Below are 24099 nucleotides of genomic sequence, written 5' to 3'. Positions count from 1 at the left end.
ATGAAGAATTTGTACAATCCTAAGGGTAGCCTTTTATTAATGGTGGTTGTCTATCTATTCAGTATCTATCTATCTATTTATATATCTATATATCTATCCTCCAGTTCATTATACAGAGCAATATGTATATTATTACCATTGCTTACAACTGAGTTAACTTTGGGGGGCCCAAAAACGTTTTGCGCTAGGGCATGTGCCAAATATCTATTTATATGAAGTTCATAACATAAGCTCTATAAAAAAAAACTTATGTAAAGGTACTGTATTTAATATAGACCACTACCACTGTATCTAACAAACAGTCCTGCTTGTTATAACTACTGGAAATCCACTTTACACAATAAACTACAAAGGCTTATGAGTTAAGAACATTATTCAGGTATATTATTAACTTGGATATCATAAAAAATGTCAATTACTAGGTTTATGTGATTACAAGACTGTCCTTGACTCCTTCCTTGGTTAATCCCCAGATCTCTCATTTCAACTAAATTGTACTAATATCAGCTATATAATCTCACATACAGATTGTGGTTATATACCATGCATTTCCACTTAAAGGGACACTCAATTCAAATTAAACCTTTATGATTCAGATATGAGTATGCAGTTTTAAGACACTTTCCAATTTACTTCCATTATCAAATTTTGCACAGTCTTTTTATATTCACACTTTCTGGGGATCAAGATCCTACTGAGCATGTACACAAGCTCACAGTGTATACTTATACTAGTCTGTGATTGGCTGATGTTTGTCACATGATACAGGGGGCCGGAAAATGGGAGAAAAAATGAATTTGTCAGAAAAAAATCTACTGCTTATTTGAAATTCAAAGTAGGTGATAAATCATTGTCTTTTTATTATGCACTTGTTAATTATGCAATTCTACTGCATTGATTGGTCATTTAAAAAAGAAATAGTTATAGATCAAATAAAATAATTAGTAACCAAAGAGAAGTGTGACTGTATGTGACCATTAAAGAAACAGAACAAATAATCCTATATATATTTTTTGTAAAAACAAAGACCTAGGAATACTAGAGAATAAACTGTGTATAAAGAGACACGAGAAGGCAAAATAAAAACGTTGATTCAGTGTGTACTATTTTAAAAAAATCCTATATTGTTTTCATTTATGACATTGATTTCTTTCTCTAAAACCCTTTCTTGAAACTTTGCTTTTTTTTTCCATGACAGCATAATTAATAAGGTACGCTCAGAAGTGTGCACGTCTTGCTCAAGACATCTGTACATTCCTGGGCCTACCTTTGTATGCTCTCAGGGAAAGGAGCTAAGGTTCAATGAGGGATACCGAGAAAAATAGGTAGATTTTGATAATGGAAGCAAATTATTTTATTTATTTTTTTAAATAAAAGCAAAGGGCCCAGTTTTCATAAACTTTCCATCATGGAGAGAAATCATTTGCATATACTGAGCATTATATTGTAAAGTAACTCTTTCCCCTTAACATAAGAGGGTATATTTGTTAATGTGCGAGCGGACATGATACGATGTAGCTGTCGGCATTTATCATAGCACCAGCAATTCTTGTGAACTGCTGGTGCAATGCCCACTCCTGCAGATTTGCGGCCAAGGGAGTGTCAATCAACCCGATCGTATTCGATCGGGTTGATTTCTGTCCGTGGCGGACAAGTTATGGAGCAGCGGTCTTTAGGAACAAGGGCATCAAGCTCCGTATGGAGCATAATAAATCGTCCCCAAAGCATTTTAGTAAACTCCCTTTTAAAGGGACATGAAACACAAAATTTTTCTTTCATGATTCAAATAGACCATACAAGTTTAAACAACTTTCCAATTTACTTTTGTAATCAAAGTTTACTTCATTCTCTTGGTATTCTTTGCTGAAAGAGAAACAGAGCATTACTGGGAGCTAGCTGAACACATCAAGTAAGCCAATGACAAGAGGCCTATATATGCACCACCAAGAAATAGCTTGCTCCCAGCTCCTGAGCCTACCTAGGTATGCTTTTCCAGGAAATTGTCAGGAGAATGAAGCTAATTAGATAATAAAGGTAAATTGGAAAGTTGTTTAAAATTGCATGCTCTATCTGAATCATTAAAGAAAAAAAAATGTTTTTCATGTCCCTTTAATGATATACAGATTGCCTTTAAAATAATTCCTGACGGGTTTTGAAATACAGACGAGGTGTCTTGTAGAATCTCACCAGACCAGAGAGCTTTAGAGAGCTGGACCGAAAAGCATTTTCTGCATCAGTATCTCAGTACTAGATGTCATTTCCAGACAGCGTGCGCATACATTATAATATCTTGATTTGCAAACTTCCTTTTTTCTAAAGAAACTCTGTAAAAAGTGACGTTTTTATGTAGTTTTATGAAACCGCTTTTTTTGTGTATATTTGGTATATTTTTGTTTTGCTTCTAACACTCTTTTTTCATATTTTGTTACCTTTGCTTATTCTAACTATTTTGGCTTATTAGGTTGCTTGTATGCAGCTGTTTTATATTACAAGATACAATAAGTGATTCTATACCTGGGCTTTTTTCTGCATTGCTTGCAGTGAAGTTGATTATTTATCTGTTTAATGGTGTGTGTGTCCCCCTTCCATTCACAGCAACTTAGGGGTCACTCAGTATTTGTTTTCTCATTTTTTAATTCATTTTTTTTCTCATTTCAGACGGAAGGCTATAAAGTTAAAACGAAGAAAGAAGTCAGACATATTGAAAAGAAAAGTTATTCATAATGGCTCAATATTTAAAGGTCAGTTTGTTTACATGTAATGTGATAACTTATAAATTAGAGATTGGATTTCCACACTCCACAAATATTCCAGCTGTTAAAAAGCATCTAACCATGATATGATTAGAAATGTATTCATCCACCTGCACCTTTCAAAATACTATAAGCAAGCTTTATCAAGCACAAGGAGAATTCTCTGGGTAATTCATCTATGGGTTCCCCTAAGCTCGCCTTTAGAGAAGTGCATCGGTGTGCTCAAATTTATCAAAAAAATGTTTGATTTTTTTTTTTGCGCTTCTTCATGGGCAAGTTGAGGAGAACCCAGATTTGTATCTGTGCCTTATTTATCAATGAAAATAAGCAACTATTCTTCATGTAAGTCGTATATGAACCAATAGCAATATCTATGCCGCCCCACTAATAGTTTTAATGCCCCTCTTCAAAAACCCGTCATAGAAGAAAATCGATCTGTTTTCATTATATTGCCATTGTATTTTTGCTCTTCGTTTTTTATATTATTGTGCCCTAATATATATTATATTTTGCCCTTTTATATATTATTTTTATGCTCCAATTTTTTATTATTTTTTTGCACTTCAATATACATTATTATTATTATGCTTCGTTATATATTATTTTTGCACCTTGTTGAGCACTTTTTTTCTAACATTGCATCTATAACTGCTACAGAATACATTTCTAAAGCTGTTCTCCACAGTAATTATGGAGAACTTTAATACACGCATTTACAGGAGAACTGCCAGTCCTCTATAGGAGAAAACAAATGAAAAATTGTAACAAGTCGAATTAATGAGGAGTACTATAGATAATATGACTTAAACAATCTAATTTAACCCTTTTTTGATGCAGCTGTGTGCCAAGGAGAACGGGAAAAGAGCAGACGAATTTTACAGTCAAACTTGCCCAATTTTAGGCACATTTTTGAATAATAAATAGGGGCATTTACTAGTGTGCACATTTTTAGGGGCAAACATAAAATAGCAATGATAAATCGTGTCCTATTTAGTAGTCTGTCAAAACTTTATATAACCATCTGGCATACTTATTTTATAATGATAATTAATAGAATGAATATTACAAATTACAAATTATTACAAATTATCAAGTTAATGTGCAAAAATATATTTTTTGTATGAAAATTCAATCTCTCTTGTAGTTTTTTTAAATTATATATGCCCCACATAAAACCCACTTTTGTTGTGGGTCCCATAAAAGTCTAGAGGAAAGGGAGTTATCACGACCGCACTGTCCAACTTCCATATGTTAGTGCGCTGCTCTAACATTTTACTTTCAACTTGTACAACCCCAATTCCGAAAAAGTTGAGAGTCATTTGAAAATTCAATTCACCCTGTATTATATTGAAAACACATTATTAAATGTTTTACTTTGTGATTTTAATGTATTTTTTAAAATATACACTCATTTGAAATCTTATGACTGCAACACATTCCAAAAGAGTTGGGACAATGGCAGTTTAGGACTAATAGCGATGTGACAAGTTGAAATATGAAGGTGATGTAAAACAGGTGAGGTAATCATGTAATCATAGTATATAAGGAGCCTCCAAAAAAGGCCTAGAGTAAGGATGGGTCGAGGCTCACAAATCTGCCAAGAGATGAGTCAGCGAATAAACGCTTTGAGAACAACATTCCCCAAAGACAAATTGGTAGGATTTAGGGCATTTCACCTTCTACAGTGAACATTATAACTAACAGTTTCAATGAATCCGGTCAAATCTCGATCCGTAAAGGGCAAGGCCGAAAACCACTTCTGAATGCGTGCGATCTCTGATCCCTTAGACCTCACTGTCTCAAAACCCGTCATGAGTTTGTAATGGATATTTTGATATGAGCTCGGGAATACTTTGGTAAAGCTTTGTCAGTGAACACCATTTGCCACGGTATTCACAGATGCAAGTTTAGGCTTTACTATGCAATGCAGAAGCCATATATCAACACTGTCCAGAAGCGCCACCGACTTCGCTGTACTCTGTCTCATCTGAGATGGAGAGTAGCACAGTGGAGAATGGTGTTTTGTGGTGCGACGAGTAAACATTTCAAATAGTTCTTTGAAAAAACAGCCGTCGTGTTCTCCGGGCCAAAGAGGAAAAGGACCATCCAAGCTGTTATCAGCATCAGGTCCAAAAGTCAGCATCTGTCATGGTATGGGGCTGTATCAGTGCGCATGGCATAGGTAACTTGCACATTTTTGAGGGCACCGTTAAGGTAGAAAGATATGTATACATTTTGGAGCAACATATGCTGCCATCCAGACGTCATATTTTCAGGGACGTCCCTGCATTTTCCAGCAGGACAAAGCCAAACCACATTGTGCCCGGATTACAATGGATGCAGGTGCTGGCATCACCTGCCTGCAGTCCTTACCTGTCTACGATTGAAAATGTGTGGCTCATTAAGAAGCGCAAAATAAGGCAACAAAGGCCCGTACAGTTGCGCAGCTGAAAACATGCATAATGGATGAATGGGGGAAAATTTTGCTTGTAAAACGTAACCAACTGATGTCTTTAGTGCCCAAATGCTTAATAAGTGTTATTAAAAGAAAAGGTGATGTTGCACAGTGGTAAACAGTCAATTTTTACAGCGTGTGTTGCAGTCATCAGATTTGAAATGAGTGTATATTTTAAAAAATACACTAAATTCACAAGTAAAACATCAAATAATGTGTAAATAATGTGTTTTCAATACAGTACACAGAGAATTGAATTTTCAGATAACTCTTTTTTTTTGCTTGTTTTTTTGTATTCTGTCCCATACTGGCCCAACTTTTTTGGATTTGGGGTTGTAATACGAGTGCACAAATAGAACTGCTGTTGATTTAACTTGAGTGCAGTTAGCGCTCGATAGCGATATTTTGTTCTCCACTTGTAATCTAGCACCTTAAGGGAAATTACATTTTGAGTTTAATAGCCCTTTAAAGGGACACTGTACTGTTACATTTGTATTCCCTTAATGTGTTCCAAATTACTTGTTATACCTGCTGCAAAGTATTAAATATATGGGAAGCTATTTCTTTGTTTATTTTTGTATTTGGAATAGCTGTTTTTGTGCATTAAAACCATCACTTATTGTTCTCAAGGACGTGCCTGTTTAAATGGGCTGAACCTTCAACAAAAGCCAACCTGCTCATCTCTCTATACTCAAAGCCTAATAGTTAATAGTGAAATGCTAATTATGTCTGGGGGTTCAATAAGCACATTAAAAATGGTAAACCTAATAATGAGGTGCATTTTCTTATTTGTTTTTCTAGGGTCATGTGCGGTTACTGCCATCATTCTGAAGAGACATCAATAGAAGAACAGGAATTCATGAAAAATCACCAGAAAATAAAATAAAATATGTGTTTGCTTCTTCTACACATTAACCGCATGGGTTTTTTTTTTTAAACTGCAAGAAACCTTTTAATTTAGCATGAGCCTATTCTACAGAGCATGGATAATCGCCTTCATTCATATGAGGTTGATGAGTTTGTAGATTAAATACAGAGACTACCATGACTCTCTTCAACAAGCGGAAATTCCTGTAATCAGAAGGACAAGAATATTGAATAGACTTTGGAAGACACTATAATCACACACAAAAAAAAATAACAATTCGCCTTATTTTTCTTGGACCCTAAATGTTAGGGTATAAAAATGCTATTGAATTCTTTTTTTAAATCATCTTGGATTTGCTGTAAATAAACAACACTTGTATAAAATTCTAACTATGCTAGAATTCATGTTAATAACGCAACACCTCGTATATATTTGCATTCAGGATAGAACACAAATTCATATAACCAAATAGGTGTCTGAAATAATTTCACCTATGAGGATATACTGGGACGATCTTCACAAATTCTTGTATATTATCAACTAAAATGTTTGTATATGGAAAACAAAAACAAAAAAATAAGCCAAACGGCTTATACACAATTTTTTTCTTTAAATCTGCTGCAAACTGAAATAATTCACAAGATGGATAATTCTGCAATTCTGTGGGGGGGAAAAAAAATTATTCATATTAATAATAATATTTTGGTGCATGTGTTTCACCTTTTAATTGAATCTTTTTTCAACTTTGCTAAAGCTATACTGAAAGATTATAAAAACAAACAAATATTTTGCAAAATTTTAGCTGTCCACACAGGGCCCTTTTAGCTAATAGTGTAGCCGTTGCCATCTTTAAAGAGGAACAAAAAACTTTGATATTTATAAGATACAGTAGTGCGTAAAATTTTAGGCATTAACTGTACTGTTTTACAAAGGGTGGGTTAATTATTTTCAGCTTTGAAAGTGGTTGGTGCTTTCGCAAGCACGTTTGATACCTTAAAATGAACAGAACCGAACATTAGCTATTAGACCAGGGGTGGGCAACTATCGGCCTTCCAGATGTTATGGACTACATCTCCCATGATGCTTTGCCAGCATTATGGCTGAAAGAGTATTATGGGAGATGTAGCCCATAACATCTGGAGGGCCGATAATTGCCCACCCCTGTATTAGACGGTGCTCTGTAAAATCCTTACTGTTATGTGTACTGCTATAAGTTGTAGAGTCTTTTCAGTAAGCCAATCATTTGTAATCATTCTAGCAGTGTAATATTAGGTTGTTAAAGCTGCTGTGTTTTAAAGAGCATTTTTATTTGGGTTTTGGTGAAATCTTTTCATCAATTGATTATATTCATATGAAAAAAAAACAGCATTCATTGCTAATATCTCAATAACACAAAATGTATGAAATCAACAAACACTGGATGATCTGGTTGAATATTTAAACAAAAAAAATAAATTGTGTTAAGCTAATTTGTGTGATTATTTTGTGGTATGATATACAACTTGGGTTAATTATTTAAAGAAATGGTATTTTATTATGTAGTCGTATATATATAATATTCATTTAGGAATTTACTCTTCATTTGGTGAAACCTTTTTTTATTTTTATTATTTTATTACTTGCATTCTAGAAACTAAATTGGTTTTATTAAGTTTTGTTGACAAAATTAATTTTGTGGCCTGAATAAAAAATGTTGTCAGCAAATAATACTAATTAAGGGCATATTACATTTGCAAATTTTCTTTCATGTTGAGAGAATGCCTTAACTTGTTTTTTTTTTCTAAAAAGAGTGTGCATTGTAAAAAAAGAGAAAATAATGTACATTCCTGAGTAATTATTACCTTTGAAAATCCCATAAATTTCATATTTGGATGTTGGTATTGACTGCACCCATGTGACTCTTTTAAAGTTGTTTACAATTGCATACCCTCTCTTAATCATGAAAGTTTAATTATGGCTTCAATGTCCTTTAAGAGTTCAACTTGGTCATGGCTTGCTATAGAATACATATGCTACATTTAAACAAGGCACTAAAATAAGGTATCAGCATATACTAAGATGTACCCATTACAATTATATTAAACAGTATGAGATTGTAATATAAAAATGTTTAATTGCACATAGTTAAAACATATTTGCAATATACTTTCATTCCCCTATATTTAAAAGGATACTAAACCCCCCCAAAAATGCCATGATTCAGATAGAGCAGACAATTTTAAGCAACTTTCTAATTTACTCCTATTATCAAATTTTCTTCGTTCTCTTGCTATCTTTATTTTAAAAAGAAGGCATCTAAGCTAATGAGCCAGCCAATTTTTGTTTCAGCTCACAGGGAAGCACTTGTTTATTAGTAGGTGCATTCAACAACCAATCAACAAGCACAACCCAGGTTGTGAACCAAAACTGGGCCAGCGTCTAATTACATTCTTGCTTTTCAAATAAAGATAGCAAGAAAATGAAAAAAATTCATAATAGAAATAAATTAGATAGTTGGTTAAAATTGCATGCTCTATCTGAATTATTAAAGAAGAAATCTGGGTTGTGTCCCTTTTAACAATTTGGACAGATATAGAACAGGCAATAAAAGAGACTGCAAACAATGATTGTTTGTGATTATCTAACAGGGTTTCACATCGCCTTGTTTACACAGTCTTTTTATTACCTGTTTTATATCTGCCCCTAAATGTCCTCGGCACCCATTACTTTATAGAAACTAACACTATTTAAACAACCAATATAATTGTAAAAATACATCTATATACTATTATCAGGCTAATCTTTGGTTTGAATACATAATTATGTTTAACATCTATTTACTGTTTAATATCTTTTTAAAGAGACATAAAACCTTGACCATTGGTTCTCAAACCTTTTTCAACCACTACCCCTTGGTTGCATAAACTCAACATCAGTGCCCTGCCCCTTATCCAGTAAAAATATTATTCAGAGTAAGTAACTATGAATGACCCCTAATACATATAAGGCAACATTTTAAATTGAAGTTTTTTTAGTTTAACGAAAAGTATGTGGTCTTGATCTTTTGATTTTAATCCTTTTAAAGTCACTGTGCAAGAGTCTCCTATACCACATTTAGTAATTCACTATTCAAAAAATTGTTAATGCAATGGATGGCCTTGATTTAGTGATACCTGGTTTCATGTCACTTAATAGGAGCCAAAGTCAAAATTAAACTTTCATAATTCATATAGGGCATGCAATTTTAAACAACTTTCCAATTTACTTTTATCATCAAATTTGCTTTGCTCTCTTCGTGTTCTTTGTTGAAATCTAAACCTACAGTAGGTAGGTTCATATTCTAATTTCTAAGCCCTTGAAGGCTGCCTCTTATCTCAATGCATTAGGACAGCTTTCACAGCTAGACAGTGCTAGTTTATGTGTGCTAATTGTGCTGACTCAGTGTGTATTTTCCTAGGAGTCTGCATTGATAGGCTAAAATGCAAGTCTGTCAAAATAACTGAAATAAGGGGACAGTCTGCAGATGCGATGCTTAGATACAAGCTAATCACAGAGGTAACAAGTATATTAATATAACAGTGTTGGTTATGCAAAACTGGGAATGGTTAATAAAGGGATTATCTATATTTTTAACTCCTTAACCCAAATGGATGTATATATACATCATGCAGTACTTTGCCGTAGTGAGTTCCTGAGCTCCTAGCATCTGCTTTCATATGGAACCGAGCACAATTGGTCCTCAATTTCCATACAAAGGCTGATGCTTGATCGTTACAGACATTGACACTGTGTGTGTCACCATCTGTAACGAGCGTTTGCTTTTGTGGGTGAAAGGCAGGTGGGTGGGACTGGGAGGGGCCCTATGCTACAGAATTATTTTTTAGGAGGGAAGGATCCGGTGGGACCATATATTGATGATGAAGGGAGATGGAGGGATCTGTAGGGATTAGGCTTATGCAGACTTATAAAAATATAGGGGGAGGGGGGCGGAACTAACTGCTGAACTGAGTGGTAGCATCTGTGAAGAGCTCCGCTTTTGACAAGTGGCTAAAGCCAACATTTAATTATAAAAACTAGTGGAAAGTGAACTATCCTTTGCCTGAGGGGACAAGACTCATCCAGAGGATCATTTTGATACCAGAAACCCATGTACCCCTGGACCGGAGGAACTGATACAGCCTAACAAACGGATCCTACGCCACACTACAGATGTCTCAGCATTAACACCTCCGGAGGGTCGGGGCTCCGCTCCAGAGTCTCTGTTAGCACAGATTAGTTTTGTTCCAGAGACAGGGAGTAAACTCCCCCAGCAAGCCCTAAGGTCTCCTGAGGTCTGAAGCCGACTTACCAACTCTAGGGACAAATACAGGGATCCCACGGACCCTCCGCTCCAGTACCCTCATAACCGGGGGTCTTTACTGCAGGGCACAAGCCATCTCCTCACGCTTACCAGAGCGAGCCTGCAGTGGCACCATAACTTGGAGTGGCGCAAACGGCCGCCATCTTAGGCTTCCACCCCAACACACAAAACAATATACCCAGCACCTGGATATCAGCCAATTGCTATCGATTGCCCCCTAAGCTGTGGGATTGCAGATACTGAGCTCCTGGGGGTATTTTTGGGTCCTGCACCAAACCTGACATCCGAGGTAGTGGCTGGGAAGCCTGGTAAGAGACCTCCCCTCGCCCTTACTGAAACTTTGGGAGTCAGCCATTCCTCAATGGTGGGTAGCCTGTTACTGAGTTACATCGGGCAGGGAAACACCTCACCTACTACTAGCCCTTAGCCCTCTGCTGCTCCTTACATGTATGCCCACATAACTCACACGAGACTTGAGAGAGAGCCCCTGTGGGCTGAACCCCCTGGGGACGTTGGAGGATTATAAAGAATTGAGAGAAGGGGAGTCAGGGATTACAAATAAACTAAAATAAAAACCGACATATTGCTAATAGGAGACAAAGAGGACCCATTAAGCCGGGTAAAGCAAAAGCCTTTTCTCTCACGGCTATACCACTGACGCCCGCTACAGGGTCACTTCCCCCAGAGATCACCAATCCCAATATAAGGGACCTTACACCTCCCAGAGATCCCTATCTGTCTTGGGCTTCAGCCATGGAGAAAGCCCCCTCATTAGCCCACTCTCTCCCCCATTTCCCACCTGGACCACATGTGGGTCATATCCCAGATCCCCCACCCGGCTTCATCAATAGGAGACACTCCCCTGGAGAGTGGGCCTACTACTACAAATCTGGAGCAACCATATTCTACAGCTACCAGCCGCAGCAGCCTACTCACCTATACACTATGCTAGGTTAGAGTGGAGTTGAATGGAAGGGCCTACATAGTTTAACAACCGATGCCCCTCTCGGGTCCATAGGATGTACCTTATACATAGGTTTGCCTGCCTGAGGCCAAAAACAACTACAACCTCTTCCCTACACAGATAATCGAAAGGGGGCTCTTATGTGGTAACCTGTTTAACCCAATCGATACAGCAGCCAGACCTTAACTTGTCTGCCCAGGATATACCCATAGAGCCTAGAGCACCATGTCTCAGAGTCAGAGATGAAAATCCAAGCCACATAACTCCCAAAAAAAGACTGTGTTAGACCACTTCCATTCCGGTATCAGCGGTCCAACAGGAGGCTTCAGATGAGGACCTCTCAGACTCTAATACCCAATATGAAGCTCTCCAAGGACCTGCCCTCGGTAATACCTGCAACAATAATAGGCCTACTGCTGGTGATTCTGAAACCCTAATTGATACCATTAAATCTTTACTGGCGGGGCACCACGACTCTATGACTAAGAAGTTTGACAAGTCCCATGCTGATTTGAAGAGGGACATTGCCTCCATTGGGGAGAGGACCGACGCCATTGAACGGAAACAGGAGGACCTCCTTGTTGACCACACTAACCTCCTCTCCTACTCGGAAAACCTAGCTACCCAGATATCCTCATTAGAGGCCAAACTCGCTGACCTAGAGGATAGGTTCAGGAGGAATAACCTACAGATAAGGGGTGTGCCAGAGTCGGTCTCTCCTCAGGACCTGGACAGCTACCTAAAAGAACTCTTCAAGGAAATGGATCCAGAGGCTAAAGACTCTGATCTGCTGATGGATCGAGCTCATAGAGTGGCTCGCCCTTGCTCTCTTTCTACAGATAAACTGAGAGATGTAGTCACAAGGCTCCATTACTTTACCTTCAAGAACCAGCTCATAAACATAGATCTAAAGTCTAAGGCACTGCCGGAAAAGTTTGAGCAGATTTAGATTTTTCCAGATCTATCGTCTCACACATTGTTCCTGAGGAGGACTTTTGCGGCATCAGATACAGATGGGGATTTCCTGTAAAACTACTCATCACCAAAGACGGACACCTACACACGGCATCAACACCTAACGAGGCTCGACTTTTGCTGCAAAGGTGGGGAATCCTTGCTGCAGACTAAAGAGATTTGGAGACTCCCTCTTCCATGCTGCTTCCACTGAGAGCGGGTGCACCGGAGTGGACACCCTTACCGAAGAGAACGAACCAACCTCTTAGACGGCAGGCCCCCTCTCTCAAAGATACCCCCTGAGGAGAGACCTTTTTCTTGTTCATTTTAGTCCCTCTATTCATTGCCTGGTGACTCGCTGAGTCACGAGCTGGATAAGAAAATACCTAAGTTTATATCCTTTGCAAATTTGTTTCTCTAGGTGTTCAAGTTACCCTGTGGACACTAGGATGTTTGTTAATGTATACTTTATCTTACAGGTTCCTACATTGAGTGTTATCTGGTTCATGGACTATTTACTGTCTAGCACTGGGAGCCCGCTAACCTCCCTATCCCCACAGGTTTGCACCTCATGTTATGAGGATAGGCTCTGGAATCCTGGTAAAGGAACCCCCAGTTCACCAAGTTCTATACCCCTTCCCAGTTTTATATATTGAAAACTATCTAAACTGTATCTCATCTAATGATTGTTGGTATATCTGCACTAATACTTTTATTTTCATAGGTTTTCAGCCTCTGGCGTTGGGGTCTGGCTGGTGGTGGCCCGAATCGGGCAGCCTTGGGGACCCATTGATGTTCCCTATCAGTTAAAGTTTGAACAGAGGCCCGCCAGCCCGCCTCCAATGTCTGAGCCTCGGGCTGCGGGGATACACCCCATGTTCTGGGGTGAGGCTCTGGACTCCTTGTAAAGAGACCTCCTAGTTTTCCAGTTAATATTGTAGTGTTCATCGAGAGCCCCTGGATCCCTGAGAGTGGATAGACCCATAGCGTAAATCTTGTTTGTAGGCCCTTCCTTTGCTCCCCCCCCCTATCTGGTAAGTACTAGTATGTGTACTTACTTTTGTGCTACCCTGGGATTCCAGAAGTGGAATTCCCAGGGTGACCATGAACAGTGCTTTTATGTGCTAATTAATGCTCAAACTTTGACAATGATTGTAAACTATACCATATTTTCTTGTTTTCTCTCTTTACTTCCTATCCCCTCCCCTTCTCCTCTACTACCTTCCTTCCCTCCCACCCCTGCAGGTCAGATATTTCGATGCATAATGAGTTCTCCATCAAGTTAGTCTATGGCAGAATTGACAGTATCTACCCTTAATGTAAAAGGACTCAACAGGCCCATGATGCGAAGCTTGCTGGTAAGATACCTGAAAAGACATAGGTCAAATATAGCCTACACACTGGACAGAATCACCTACACATCAGATTAAGTCAGCCTTGTACTTCACTTGCAAAACAGCCTCCTACTCTAAAAAGAAGAGAGGTGTTGCTATTCTTACAAGAAATTATGTTAAATACTCACCTATTTTTATTGATAAAGACACAGAGGGCAGGTTCCTAATCATAGTATTCTATTTAGATGACAAATTATATACACTAATTAATTTGTATGCTCCTAATACCCACCAGACCTAAGAGGTCATGGAGGCTAGCAGATCACCTAATCAAAAACCCCTGGATCCAACAGACAGCAACTGACTTGCAAGACTTTTTCAAGTTAAACGACAATGGACAGACCTCAGATGCTACTTTATGGGCGACTATAAAGGCATTCGTGAGGGGGACCTTTTTAAAAAGGGAGGCGCAACTAAGACGAGACAGAGGGGCTAGTCTAGCACAACTGTTTGGGATCTTGAGGACCCTTGAACGGGAAAATAAACTCCATCCTGACCCCTCATTGGCTTCCCGTATAGGGCAACTACGTGCAGAAATTACGGCCAAAGAGAATATATGGGTCCAAGAATCTATTCTGAGATTGGAAGTTCTTCTATTATCAGGGTAACAGGGCTGATAGGCTGTTGGCCACTAAACTTAGAGCCAGGACAAGGACTACACGGATTCAGAAAATCCAATATTCTGATAATACCCTCCATGCCCATAGAGACATTGGAGACGCCTTTATGTCCTATTATAATAAGCTATATAACCTAGATACTTGCCCGAATACTTCTAAGGAGGACCCCAAGGGATCACTGCTTTCCTATCCTCCCTTAACCTTCCGCGACTGGACGATGCACAAACTGAGCACCTCTCTGACCCCTTTACCCCCTCCGAAATCAAACGGGCCATTAGATCACTTAAGATACATAAGGCCCCTGGCCCTGATGGGTTCACCCCCCTCTTCTTCAAAACGTACGCAGGTATTCTTATTCCCTACCTAGGGAGATTATTCGCAGAGGCCACTAAGACAGGGTCCCTGCCTGAGGAGTTTTTAGAAGCCTCCATATTGACAATCAAAAAAAAGGGTAAGGACCCCTCCTTATGCCAAAGCTACCGACCTATCTCACTCATCAACTTGGATGTTAAGGTCTATGCCAAGATTCTAGCCAATAGGCTTAGCTCCCTACTCCCCAGTGTGATCCATAGAGACCAGGTGGGTTTTGTCACTAGCCAGCAGGGCACAGATAGTACACGACGGTTATTAAACATATTCTTGGAAGTTGATAGTTCTCGGAGACCCCTGCTCACCCTGTCTTTTGATGCCGAGAAAGCGTTTGACAGGGTGCACTGGGAGTACCTGACTGCAGTGCTCGATGCAGTAGGCTTAGCAGACGGGTTTAGGCACGCGGTTGGAGCACTATTCTCTCACCCGACACCCAGAGTGAGAGGCTTTTTGATTTTGTTCCAAGTCTTTGCTCTCAGAAACGGCACCCGACAGGGGTGCCTGCTCTCCCCTCTCATCTTTCTGCTAGCTTTAGAACCATTGGCAGCCACCATCCGGGTACATAAAGGAATTAGGGGTGTATACATACAGGGGACCTTACAGAAAATAAGCCTGTTTGCAGATGACCTGACTGTTTTCCTGACAGACCCAGAATGCTCACTCCCCAACCTCCTAGAACTCTTTGACCTCTTTGGACGACTCTCTTTTTATAAGCTGAACGTGACTAAGACGGACCCATTGCATCTCCCGACAGCACAACTACATACCTTGCAGGCTAAGTATAAATTTAAATGGAATCATAACGGGATCAACCATGACCACTTCTTACAGGCCCTCAATCAGACGATTACACTCCCCAGATAAAAGGAGATATCTTGTATGGGTAGAATTTCTGCATTTAAAATGATGCTCCTGCCGAAACTCACGTACCTCTATAGGTGCCTCCCACTCAAAATCCCAAATTCGTATCTCGATACCTATCAATCCATTTTGAATAAATATGTATGGACAGACTCTCGCTCCCCAATAGCAAGTAGAATACTACACGCCCCAATTGACAAAGAAGGACTGGGTCTCCCCAATCTCAAATTATACTACGAGGCAGACATGCTTGTCTTACTCCAAGCTGTATAGGGTGTGGTCTAATGACATCAACACCCTACATCAGGTGTACTGTGCATAATTATTAGGCAACTTCCTTTCCTTTGGCAAAATGGGTCAAAAGAAGGACTTGACAGGCTCAGAAAAGTCAAAAATAGTGAGATATCTTGCAGAGGGATGCAGCACTCTTAAAATTGCAAAGCTTCTGAAGCGTGATCATCAAACAATCATTCAAAATAGTCAACAGGGTCGCAAGAAGCGTGTGGAAAAACCAAGGCGCAAAATAACTGCCCATGAACTGAGAAAAGTCAAGCGTGCAGCTGCCAAGATGCCACTTGCCACCAGTTTGGCCATATTTCAGAGCTGCAACATCACTGGAGTGCCCAAAAGCACAAGGTGTGCAATACTCAGAGACATGGCCAAGGTAAGAAAGGCTGAAAGACGTCCACCACTGAACAAGACACACAAGCTGAAACGTCAAGACTGGGCCAAGAAATATCTCAAGACTGATTTTTCTAAGGTTTTATGGACTGATGAAATGAGAGTGAGTCTTGATGGGCCAGATAGATGGGCCCGTGGCTGGATTGGTAAAGGGCAGAGAGCTCCAGTCCGACTCAGACGCCAGCAAGGTGGAGGTGGAGTACTGGTTTGGGCTGGTATCATCAAAGATGAGCTTGTGGGGCCTTTTCGGGTTGAGGATGGAGTCAAGCTCAACTCCCAGTCCTACTGCCAGTTTCTGGAAGACACCTTCTTCAAGCAGTGGTACAGGAAGAAGTCTGCATCCTTCAAGAAAAACATGATTTTCATGCAGGACAATGCTCCATCACACGCGTCCAAGTACTCCACAGCGTGGCTGGCAAGAAAGGTTATAAAAGAAGAAAATCTAATGACATGGCCTCCTTGTTCACCTGATCTGAACCCCATTGAGAACCTGTGGTCCATCATCAAATGTGAGATTTACAAGGAGGGAAAACAGTACACCTCTCTGAACAGTGTCTGGGAGGCTGTGGTTGCTGCTGCACGCAATGTTGATGGTGAACAGATCAAAACACTGACAGAATCCATGGATGGCAGGCTTTTGAGTGTCCTTGCAAAGAAAGGTGGCTATATTGGTCACTGATTTGTTTTTGTTTTGTTTTTGATTGTCAGAAATGTATATTTGTGAATGTTGAGATGTTCTATTGGTTTCACTGGTAAAAATAAATAATTGAAATGGGTATATATTTGTTTTTTGTTAAGTTGCCTAATAATTATGAACAGTAATAGTCACCTGCACACACAGATATCCCCCTAAAATAGCTATAACTAAAAACAAACTAAAAACTACTTCCAAAACTATTCAGCTTTGATATTAATGAGTTTTTTGGGTTCATTGAGAACATGGTTGTTGTTCAATAATAAAATTAATCCTCAAAAATATAACTTGCCTAATAATTCTGCACTCCCTGTATGTCGGGAATACTTGGGCCTCCTACCCGCAATTGCTTGCGCAGTACGCAGTCTCACAGAAAATGCACTTTGAAGTGCTACGTTTTAGATCACTGCTACACAGCTGGAATTTCTTTAAAACTTCACCACGCATTAACACACCATGGGAGTCACGCTGGACCCTGGGGTTACAGGGACATAAACCGCTTATGACACATTACCAATGCCTTCCACATTGCCCTACATTACAAAAAACACATAATATTTTAGTATGGGAGAGAGACCTAGATAGAGTACTGGATGCGGAGATATGGACGAGAGCCATTACTGACACCAAGAAGGCGCTTCACTGTGTTACTCTTTTTGAGTTATACTATAAATTGCTTACAAGATGGCATTGGGTCCCAAGTAGACTCCATATAATTTCACCCACCACCCCAGATAGGTGTTGGAGGGGATGTGGTCAAAAAGGAGATGACATTCACATCTGGTGGAGGTGCCAGGAAATACGTAAGCTGTGGTCTAAAGTTTTCACCATATTTCGACACCTCTGCCTGCATACCAACAAGCGCCCTGAAACTTACTTACTTCACTTAGATATTCCTCAACTCCCTAAACCCCGAAAACACCTCCTAATTTATCTTTTGATGTCCACCAAATTAGCTATTGCACGATACTGGAAGCAACAGAGAGCCCCTTCTATAGATAAGGTCATAGAGATCATCTCCAACATACGGACGATGGAGGAGGCCATATACATCAATAGAGGAATAATAGACCTCCATATAGACACTTGGTCCCCATGGGACGAGCTTCCGCAAGATGTGGTTATTAGATCTTAACCACAAATATCCGCCTGCCACCCCTCTACCCCCTCTCTCCCTCTTCTTACCCTTTCCCTTTTTCCTCCCTCTTTCTCTCTCTCTTTCTTACTTTTCTTGCTACTGATGATGTTATGATGCAAGATACCTTTTATAGACGTCTTGTGCAACACTGTTTTGTTCATCACAATAGTATCCCATTGCAACATAGTATGTATGGTGCCGTATACTTCAGCACCACTTAGTAAAAGTTTTTTTCCCTAATCTTCTTTTGAGGTATAAAAAGTGTTGCGGATCCTTCTTAGAAGTGAAGCGAGAGTTCCTATGTAAGATGTTATTCAATCAGCATGTCTGCCTACTATGTAAAATGGAAAGAAATACCTATGTACATCTTACCTTTGTAACCTTGTATAATAGAACCTCAATACAAAAAATTATTGGAATAAATATATATATAAATATATATATATATATATATATATATATATATATATATATATATAGGGAGAGGGGGGAGCGAGACCCTACACTATGCCACAGTAGATTTGAAGGCACAGGGACCCACACAATCTAAATAAATATAGGGGGAGGGTGTCAGGATTATTCCACCTTTATTGTCAGCTAGTCTTTTCCTCTTTAACAAGTGATTAGACAACATTCTTCACCTGTATATATTCTCCACCTTCCAACATCAAGTTGCTGGTTTATTGAAGCGTTACGTATTGTCCTCAATACGTACCCAGCTTATACTGAAACCCTGAGTTATAAATCTTGTGATCTATAGTAATTTCCAGGCTCATTTCTGAGCAATCTACAGTACCTTGTACCTCCAGTGGATACTAACACTTTCTCTGCTTCTTCCGCAACTCCGGTAAGCCTGCCTCATCTCAGTGCTAACATCTCTCCCAACAGTGACGTCATCAGATACGACCGTGTACTGACTTCCACTCTGCTACGGAACTAGTCAGGGATACCAAACACATCTGATGACTACACAGAGTCTCCTGAACTACAGTTAGCTCGTAAGTAACAAACTGAACTTCTTCACACTGTTTGCTTCAATAATATTTTATCCAGCTTGGAAGTAAAGAGATGAACAGTTACACTCTGGTATCTGTACCTATGTCTTTATCTTAACCACACTCTGAGTGAGAGCTGGAGTCAGCGGTCTTCTTATTTGTGTTTCTAAATTCCCATGCAATCTCTGTTCTCTAAGTTTGTCTTTCTTGCTTATGCACTTCTGCCCTCCATTTGTCTGTCATATATACTCCTGATATATTTTTGGCCATCACTGTTTGCCTATTGCTTTCGATATAACCAAATACCTATAGGAAATTTGGCTTTTTGTGTTTAGTTAATCTGAGCACATTACATAATAAACCAGCCCTATATATATATATATACATAAGCTTGTCTGAGAGAGGTTTTATCTGCAAAAGCTGCTGGGCTGGAAAATCATTCTGACCCTCAGGTCACATCACCTGAAAATTTTTCAGGTGACCGTTCCACCTTTAGACAGTTTAAAAATGCTTGCCTACTTCTATTTGAGTTAAAACCAAAGACATAGCTCACAGAAAGAGCTAGGGTTCTGACTATCAATTCCTATTTAAGAGGGGAACCCCAATGCTTGGGCGGATACTTTTTATGAATCCCAAGACCCCATTCTCAATTCCTTGGACAGTTTTCTTGAAGCTATGTCCTTTCTCTATGACAACCCTTACTTTTAAATTACAGCTGAGACCAAATTACGCTCATTAAAACAACTGAAAAATCCTGTGGAGGATTACATCATCCATTTCAAGATCCAAGCTAGAGATCTCCTCTGGAATGAGGTCTCATTAAAGAATCAGTTCAGAATTGTCTAGAATTGGCATTCCTGACCATTTCGAAGATCTGTATTCACTCTCCATTACCATCGACAGGAGACTTAGAGAAAGGAAACTTAAGAAAAGTACCACTAGCCTCCCCACAAGGAGAATCCTATCCACTCCACCATGTACTCATACAGTAATGGAGCAATCCATGAAGATTTGTTGCTTAAGGGGATCTCTCACTCCCCAAGAAAAAAAAACAGAAGACAAGCTCATAACTTGTGCATGTACTGTGCTGCATCTGATCACATGGTAAAGGACTGTCCAATCCTTTCCAAACAGAAATCAGGTAAGACATCTCCACACTCCCACTGTTTGTACACTAGAAATACAACTACTTCTATATCACTTTATCATTGTGTTTACAGTGGGATCAGCACAGATTACCACTGATACCGTAATTGATACAGATGCCTGTGGAAACTTTATAGATGTCGAGTTGGTTAAAAGTAATAAAATTCCTTTTCTTTCCAAATGCAACCCTGTCTCTATCAAGGTTATTGATGGTTATTTTGTGTCCTCTGGACAGGTTGCACAACACATCATTCCCCTACTGATATCCACTAATGCAGGTCACACTGAAACTATGTTTTGACATCATTTCCTCACCTATCTATCCTATTGTATTGGGTATCACTTGGCTCCAGTTACATCAACCCACCATACACTGGGATACTCTATCCATCTCCTTATCCTCTCAGTACTGTTTAACTACCTGTTATTCTACCCCTAACATCTTACTTCTATCCACACCTACTATACTTACATATTATCAAGATTTTACTGATGTTTTCAATAAAAAGGAGGCTGAAACTTTACCACCTCACAGGCCTTATGATTGCCCCATAGACCTTCTCCCTGGAGCCACAATTCCCTATGGCCATATTTATCCTCTCTCTCCTCTCTAAACCTGAGCTAGACCACCTTAAAGAGTATACATGAGAATCTAAAAAAGGGTTTCATTAGACCCTCAACCTCTCCTGCAGGTGCTGGTATTTTCTTTGTGAAAAACAAGGATGGATCTTTATACCCTATAATTGATTATAGGTAATTGAAAAAGCGTACGCTAAAGAACAGGTTCATTTACCTCTGATCCCTGAATTAATTGAAAGACTGTGTGGGGCTAAGGTTTTCACCAAACTTGACCTGTGGTGCCTACAACCTTGTTAAAATAAGGTCCGGTGACGAATGTCTAACTGCATTTAGGACCTGCTACGGCCTATACGAGTATACAGTTATGCCATTCGGTCTCTGTAATGCACCAACGACATTACAAAACCTGATTAATGATATTTCCATGATGTCCTTGACATATTCCTAGTGGTATTTTTAGATGACATAATCATCTTTTCTAATAAAATTAAAGATCACATATCCCATGTCAGGGTTGTCTTGTCCAGGTTAAGAACACACAGACGTTATGTTAAATAAGAGAAATGCATCTTTAACTCCTCAGAGGTCTCCTTTTTAGGTTACCATATTACTCAAACTGGTCAATATGGAAAAAAGTAAAATTTCAGCTATCACAGATTGGTCCAAGCCCACTTCAAAAAAAAGATGTCCAACTTTTCCTAGGCTTTGCCAATTTTTATAGGGGATTCACAGATAATTTTGCTGCCATTTCCAAACCATTGACTGATTTAACTAAACATCAAAATAGTTTCATTTGGAATCCGCAATGTCAGCAAGCTTTTAACCAACTCAAGCATAGTTTTCTGACACGAGTTGTCAGTTTGTGTTAGAAGTGGATGCCTCAGACTATGCCATTGCATCTGTGCTCTCCCAGAGAAGATCCACCAAGGATCCTCTACACCCGGTTTCCTATTACTCCATAAGACCTTTGAACTCCTCCAACGTTCTTTCTGGTGGCCCTCCATGAGATCTTCAATTAAGAAATACATCTCATGTTCAATTTGTGCTATGACTAAACCATCACACTAACATCCACTTGGATTATTACAACCTTAACCTGTTCCAGACAGACATTGGTCAGTGTCTCCATGGATTTCATATGTAGATTCCCCTAACAGGTTACACTGTCATCTTTATAGTTGTTGAGCTATTCTCCAAGATGGCCCATTTTATACCTGTTAACTCACTACCATCTGCTCAGCTTACATCAGAGTTATTCATCAAGGAGATCGTTCAACTACATGGTCTACCCACCTTTGTGTTGAGTGATAGGGGATCTTAGTTCACCTTACTATTGTGTAAATATTTAGGTATACCACCATCAAACAAATGGCCTGTGTGAAAGGACAAACCAATGGTTAGAACAGTTACTTAGATGTTACTGTTCCAATAAACCGATACATGGGCTTCATATCTTTCCCTCACAGAGTTCGCTTATAATAATGCCAATAACTCTTCTACTGGACATTCTCCCTTCTTCATCAATTCTGGTTTTCATTCTAGATTCCATCATTTACCTACGTCAGATACCTCTTGTCCTCAAGTCAACAATCTCATCAACTCCATTAGCCAAAACTTCCATATAGTCCATGATAAAATCGAACATGCACAGGCCACACAGAAAAGATCTAAAACCTTGACACTGGCCTCATCCTGAATACAAGGTTGGTTAAAATGTTTGGTGGGCAACCAAGGACTTGAAGCTTCATACCCCTTGTAGGAAGCTAATGATAGTGGAGGGCCCTCTAGTGGGCCTGTAACAACATTAACAGACAACTAACTTTTGAAGTCTGGAGTGTTCTAATGTTGTGTTTCCTACAATGTTGCAAGTGGGAGGCGGGTGTTTGTGCTTACCTTTATAGGTCCCTGCAGCAGTGATCCCAGCCTCTTCCTATTCCAGGCTTCACTGTTGAGTTGCAGGACTTGTCCAGTGTCAGTGATGGATAGAGCCAGAAGGAAGTCGGTGCCTCCGAAGCTTTACAGACAAGGCGTGGAGTTGTCTTCGAAGAAAAAAGGGCCTGCAAGAGAGAGGAGGGAGTCGATCGATGAGGATGTGGTACCCCCCTCCCCTCAAGACCACTCCCCAGCTAGAAATTTGGGAAGGGCTAGGAAAGCAGTTAGAGGCCCTTGGTGTTGGTTTGTGGGGAAAGAGGTGGGCTACAGGGCTAAGCCAGGGGGTGCATCCTGGTGTTTGTGGAGCTGGGGCAGGGCCAGGTGTGGTGAGTCCCCCTCCAGGTGGTAGTTACCTGGTAAGCTCCCAGGGCAATCTAGGGTAGGTGAAAGGGCAGGCCCTAGTGGGGAGCAGCAGCGTCAGTGCAGGAAGGCATCAATCATTCAAGCAGGAAGCAGTCATATGGGGCCTGGTGGGGGTCGTGGCGCAACCACTGCCTGTTCTGCTGCTGTCCTTGCCCTCACTCAGTCCCTGGCTGAGATCATAAGCCCAGAGGGGACTGTGGAGGTCGTGTGGTCCGTTGCAGTCTTCTTCGCCGGCAACCGTGATAACGTCACCAGGACCAGCCCCCCTGCGAGACACATCACGCTGCGTCACCATCATTATCTCAGCCAGTGAGGAGCGTGGACGCACGTGGGAAGAGTGGAGAACCAGGGCACAGAACCGGAGTACTCCCAGTAAGTGGGGGAGTCTCCGGGCAGGGGAAGTGCCCTCGGGGGCGGGGGGAGCACTGCTAGGGGGTCATGGGTCAGGATCTGTGCATGGAAGCCATGGAGCGGGGCCGTCCAGGGCGGAGGCCGCAGAGTCGGGTGTTTCACAATCAGGGAGGGTCCTACAATGGGGGCATGAGGTGGTAGCACGCCAAGCAGGTGCTCATATGATAGGAGGTTGGATGATGAGAGGAGACATGATTATTTGATAGAAAGGGAGCCATCGAGATTTAGTAGTCTCTTGTGTTAGGGTCCCAGTATGGGGCACGATATTGTGAGGGGTATGAACAGGAGCAACTTGGTTCAGGCGCCTATGGGTGCAAATGGTAATGGGGAACAAGAGAGTAACAATGTGACCACTAATCATGATGTCAGAGGGGCTGGCAGTCTGAATGTAAGCGTGAATAAGGAGGTGATCAGGAGGGCTGTGTCTGAGGCACTGGGTTTGCATGCGACTGGGGGCAGGGTGCAGTGCAGGGGGAGGCCCCCCTAGGGGTTGTTCCTTCGCCCAGAGTACTCCCCATAATGTTTTGTGTCCACAGGTCAGTGCTGTGGTTCGACTGCCATGGATTCCGGTTCATCGGGCGCT

General features: G+C 40.4%; 1 protein-coding gene across 5 annotated transcripts in view; it reads left to right on the top strand.

Moving 5' to 3' along the window:
* ANK3 (ankyrin 3) overlaps positions 1–7545 on the top strand; it is a 1320989-nt gene extending 1313444 nt beyond the window's left edge. For all 5 annotated transcript variants that reach the window (XM_053692249.1, XM_053692250.1, XM_053692246.1 and 2 more), the window contains 2 exons: positions 2659–2741; positions 6010–7545. In XM_053692249.1, the coding sequence (XP_053548224.1) occupies positions 2659–2724 (66 nt within the window). In that variant the 3' untranslated portion in view covers positions 2725–2741; positions 6010–7545. The remainder of the gene's footprint in view (positions 1–2658; positions 2742–6009) is intronic.
* The last annotated feature ends 16554 nt before the right edge of the window (positions 7546–24099 follow it).

Source organism: Bombina bombina, chromosome 9 (assembly GCF_027579735.1).
Source record: "Bombina bombina isolate aBomBom1 chromosome 9, aBomBom1.pri, whole genome shotgun sequence".
NCBI classification, from domain to species: Eukaryota; Metazoa; Chordata; class Amphibia; order Anura; family Bombinatoridae; genus Bombina; species Bombina bombina.
Note: the sequence above shows the minus strand (reverse complement) of the source record. Positions and strands in the feature narration are given on the sequence as shown.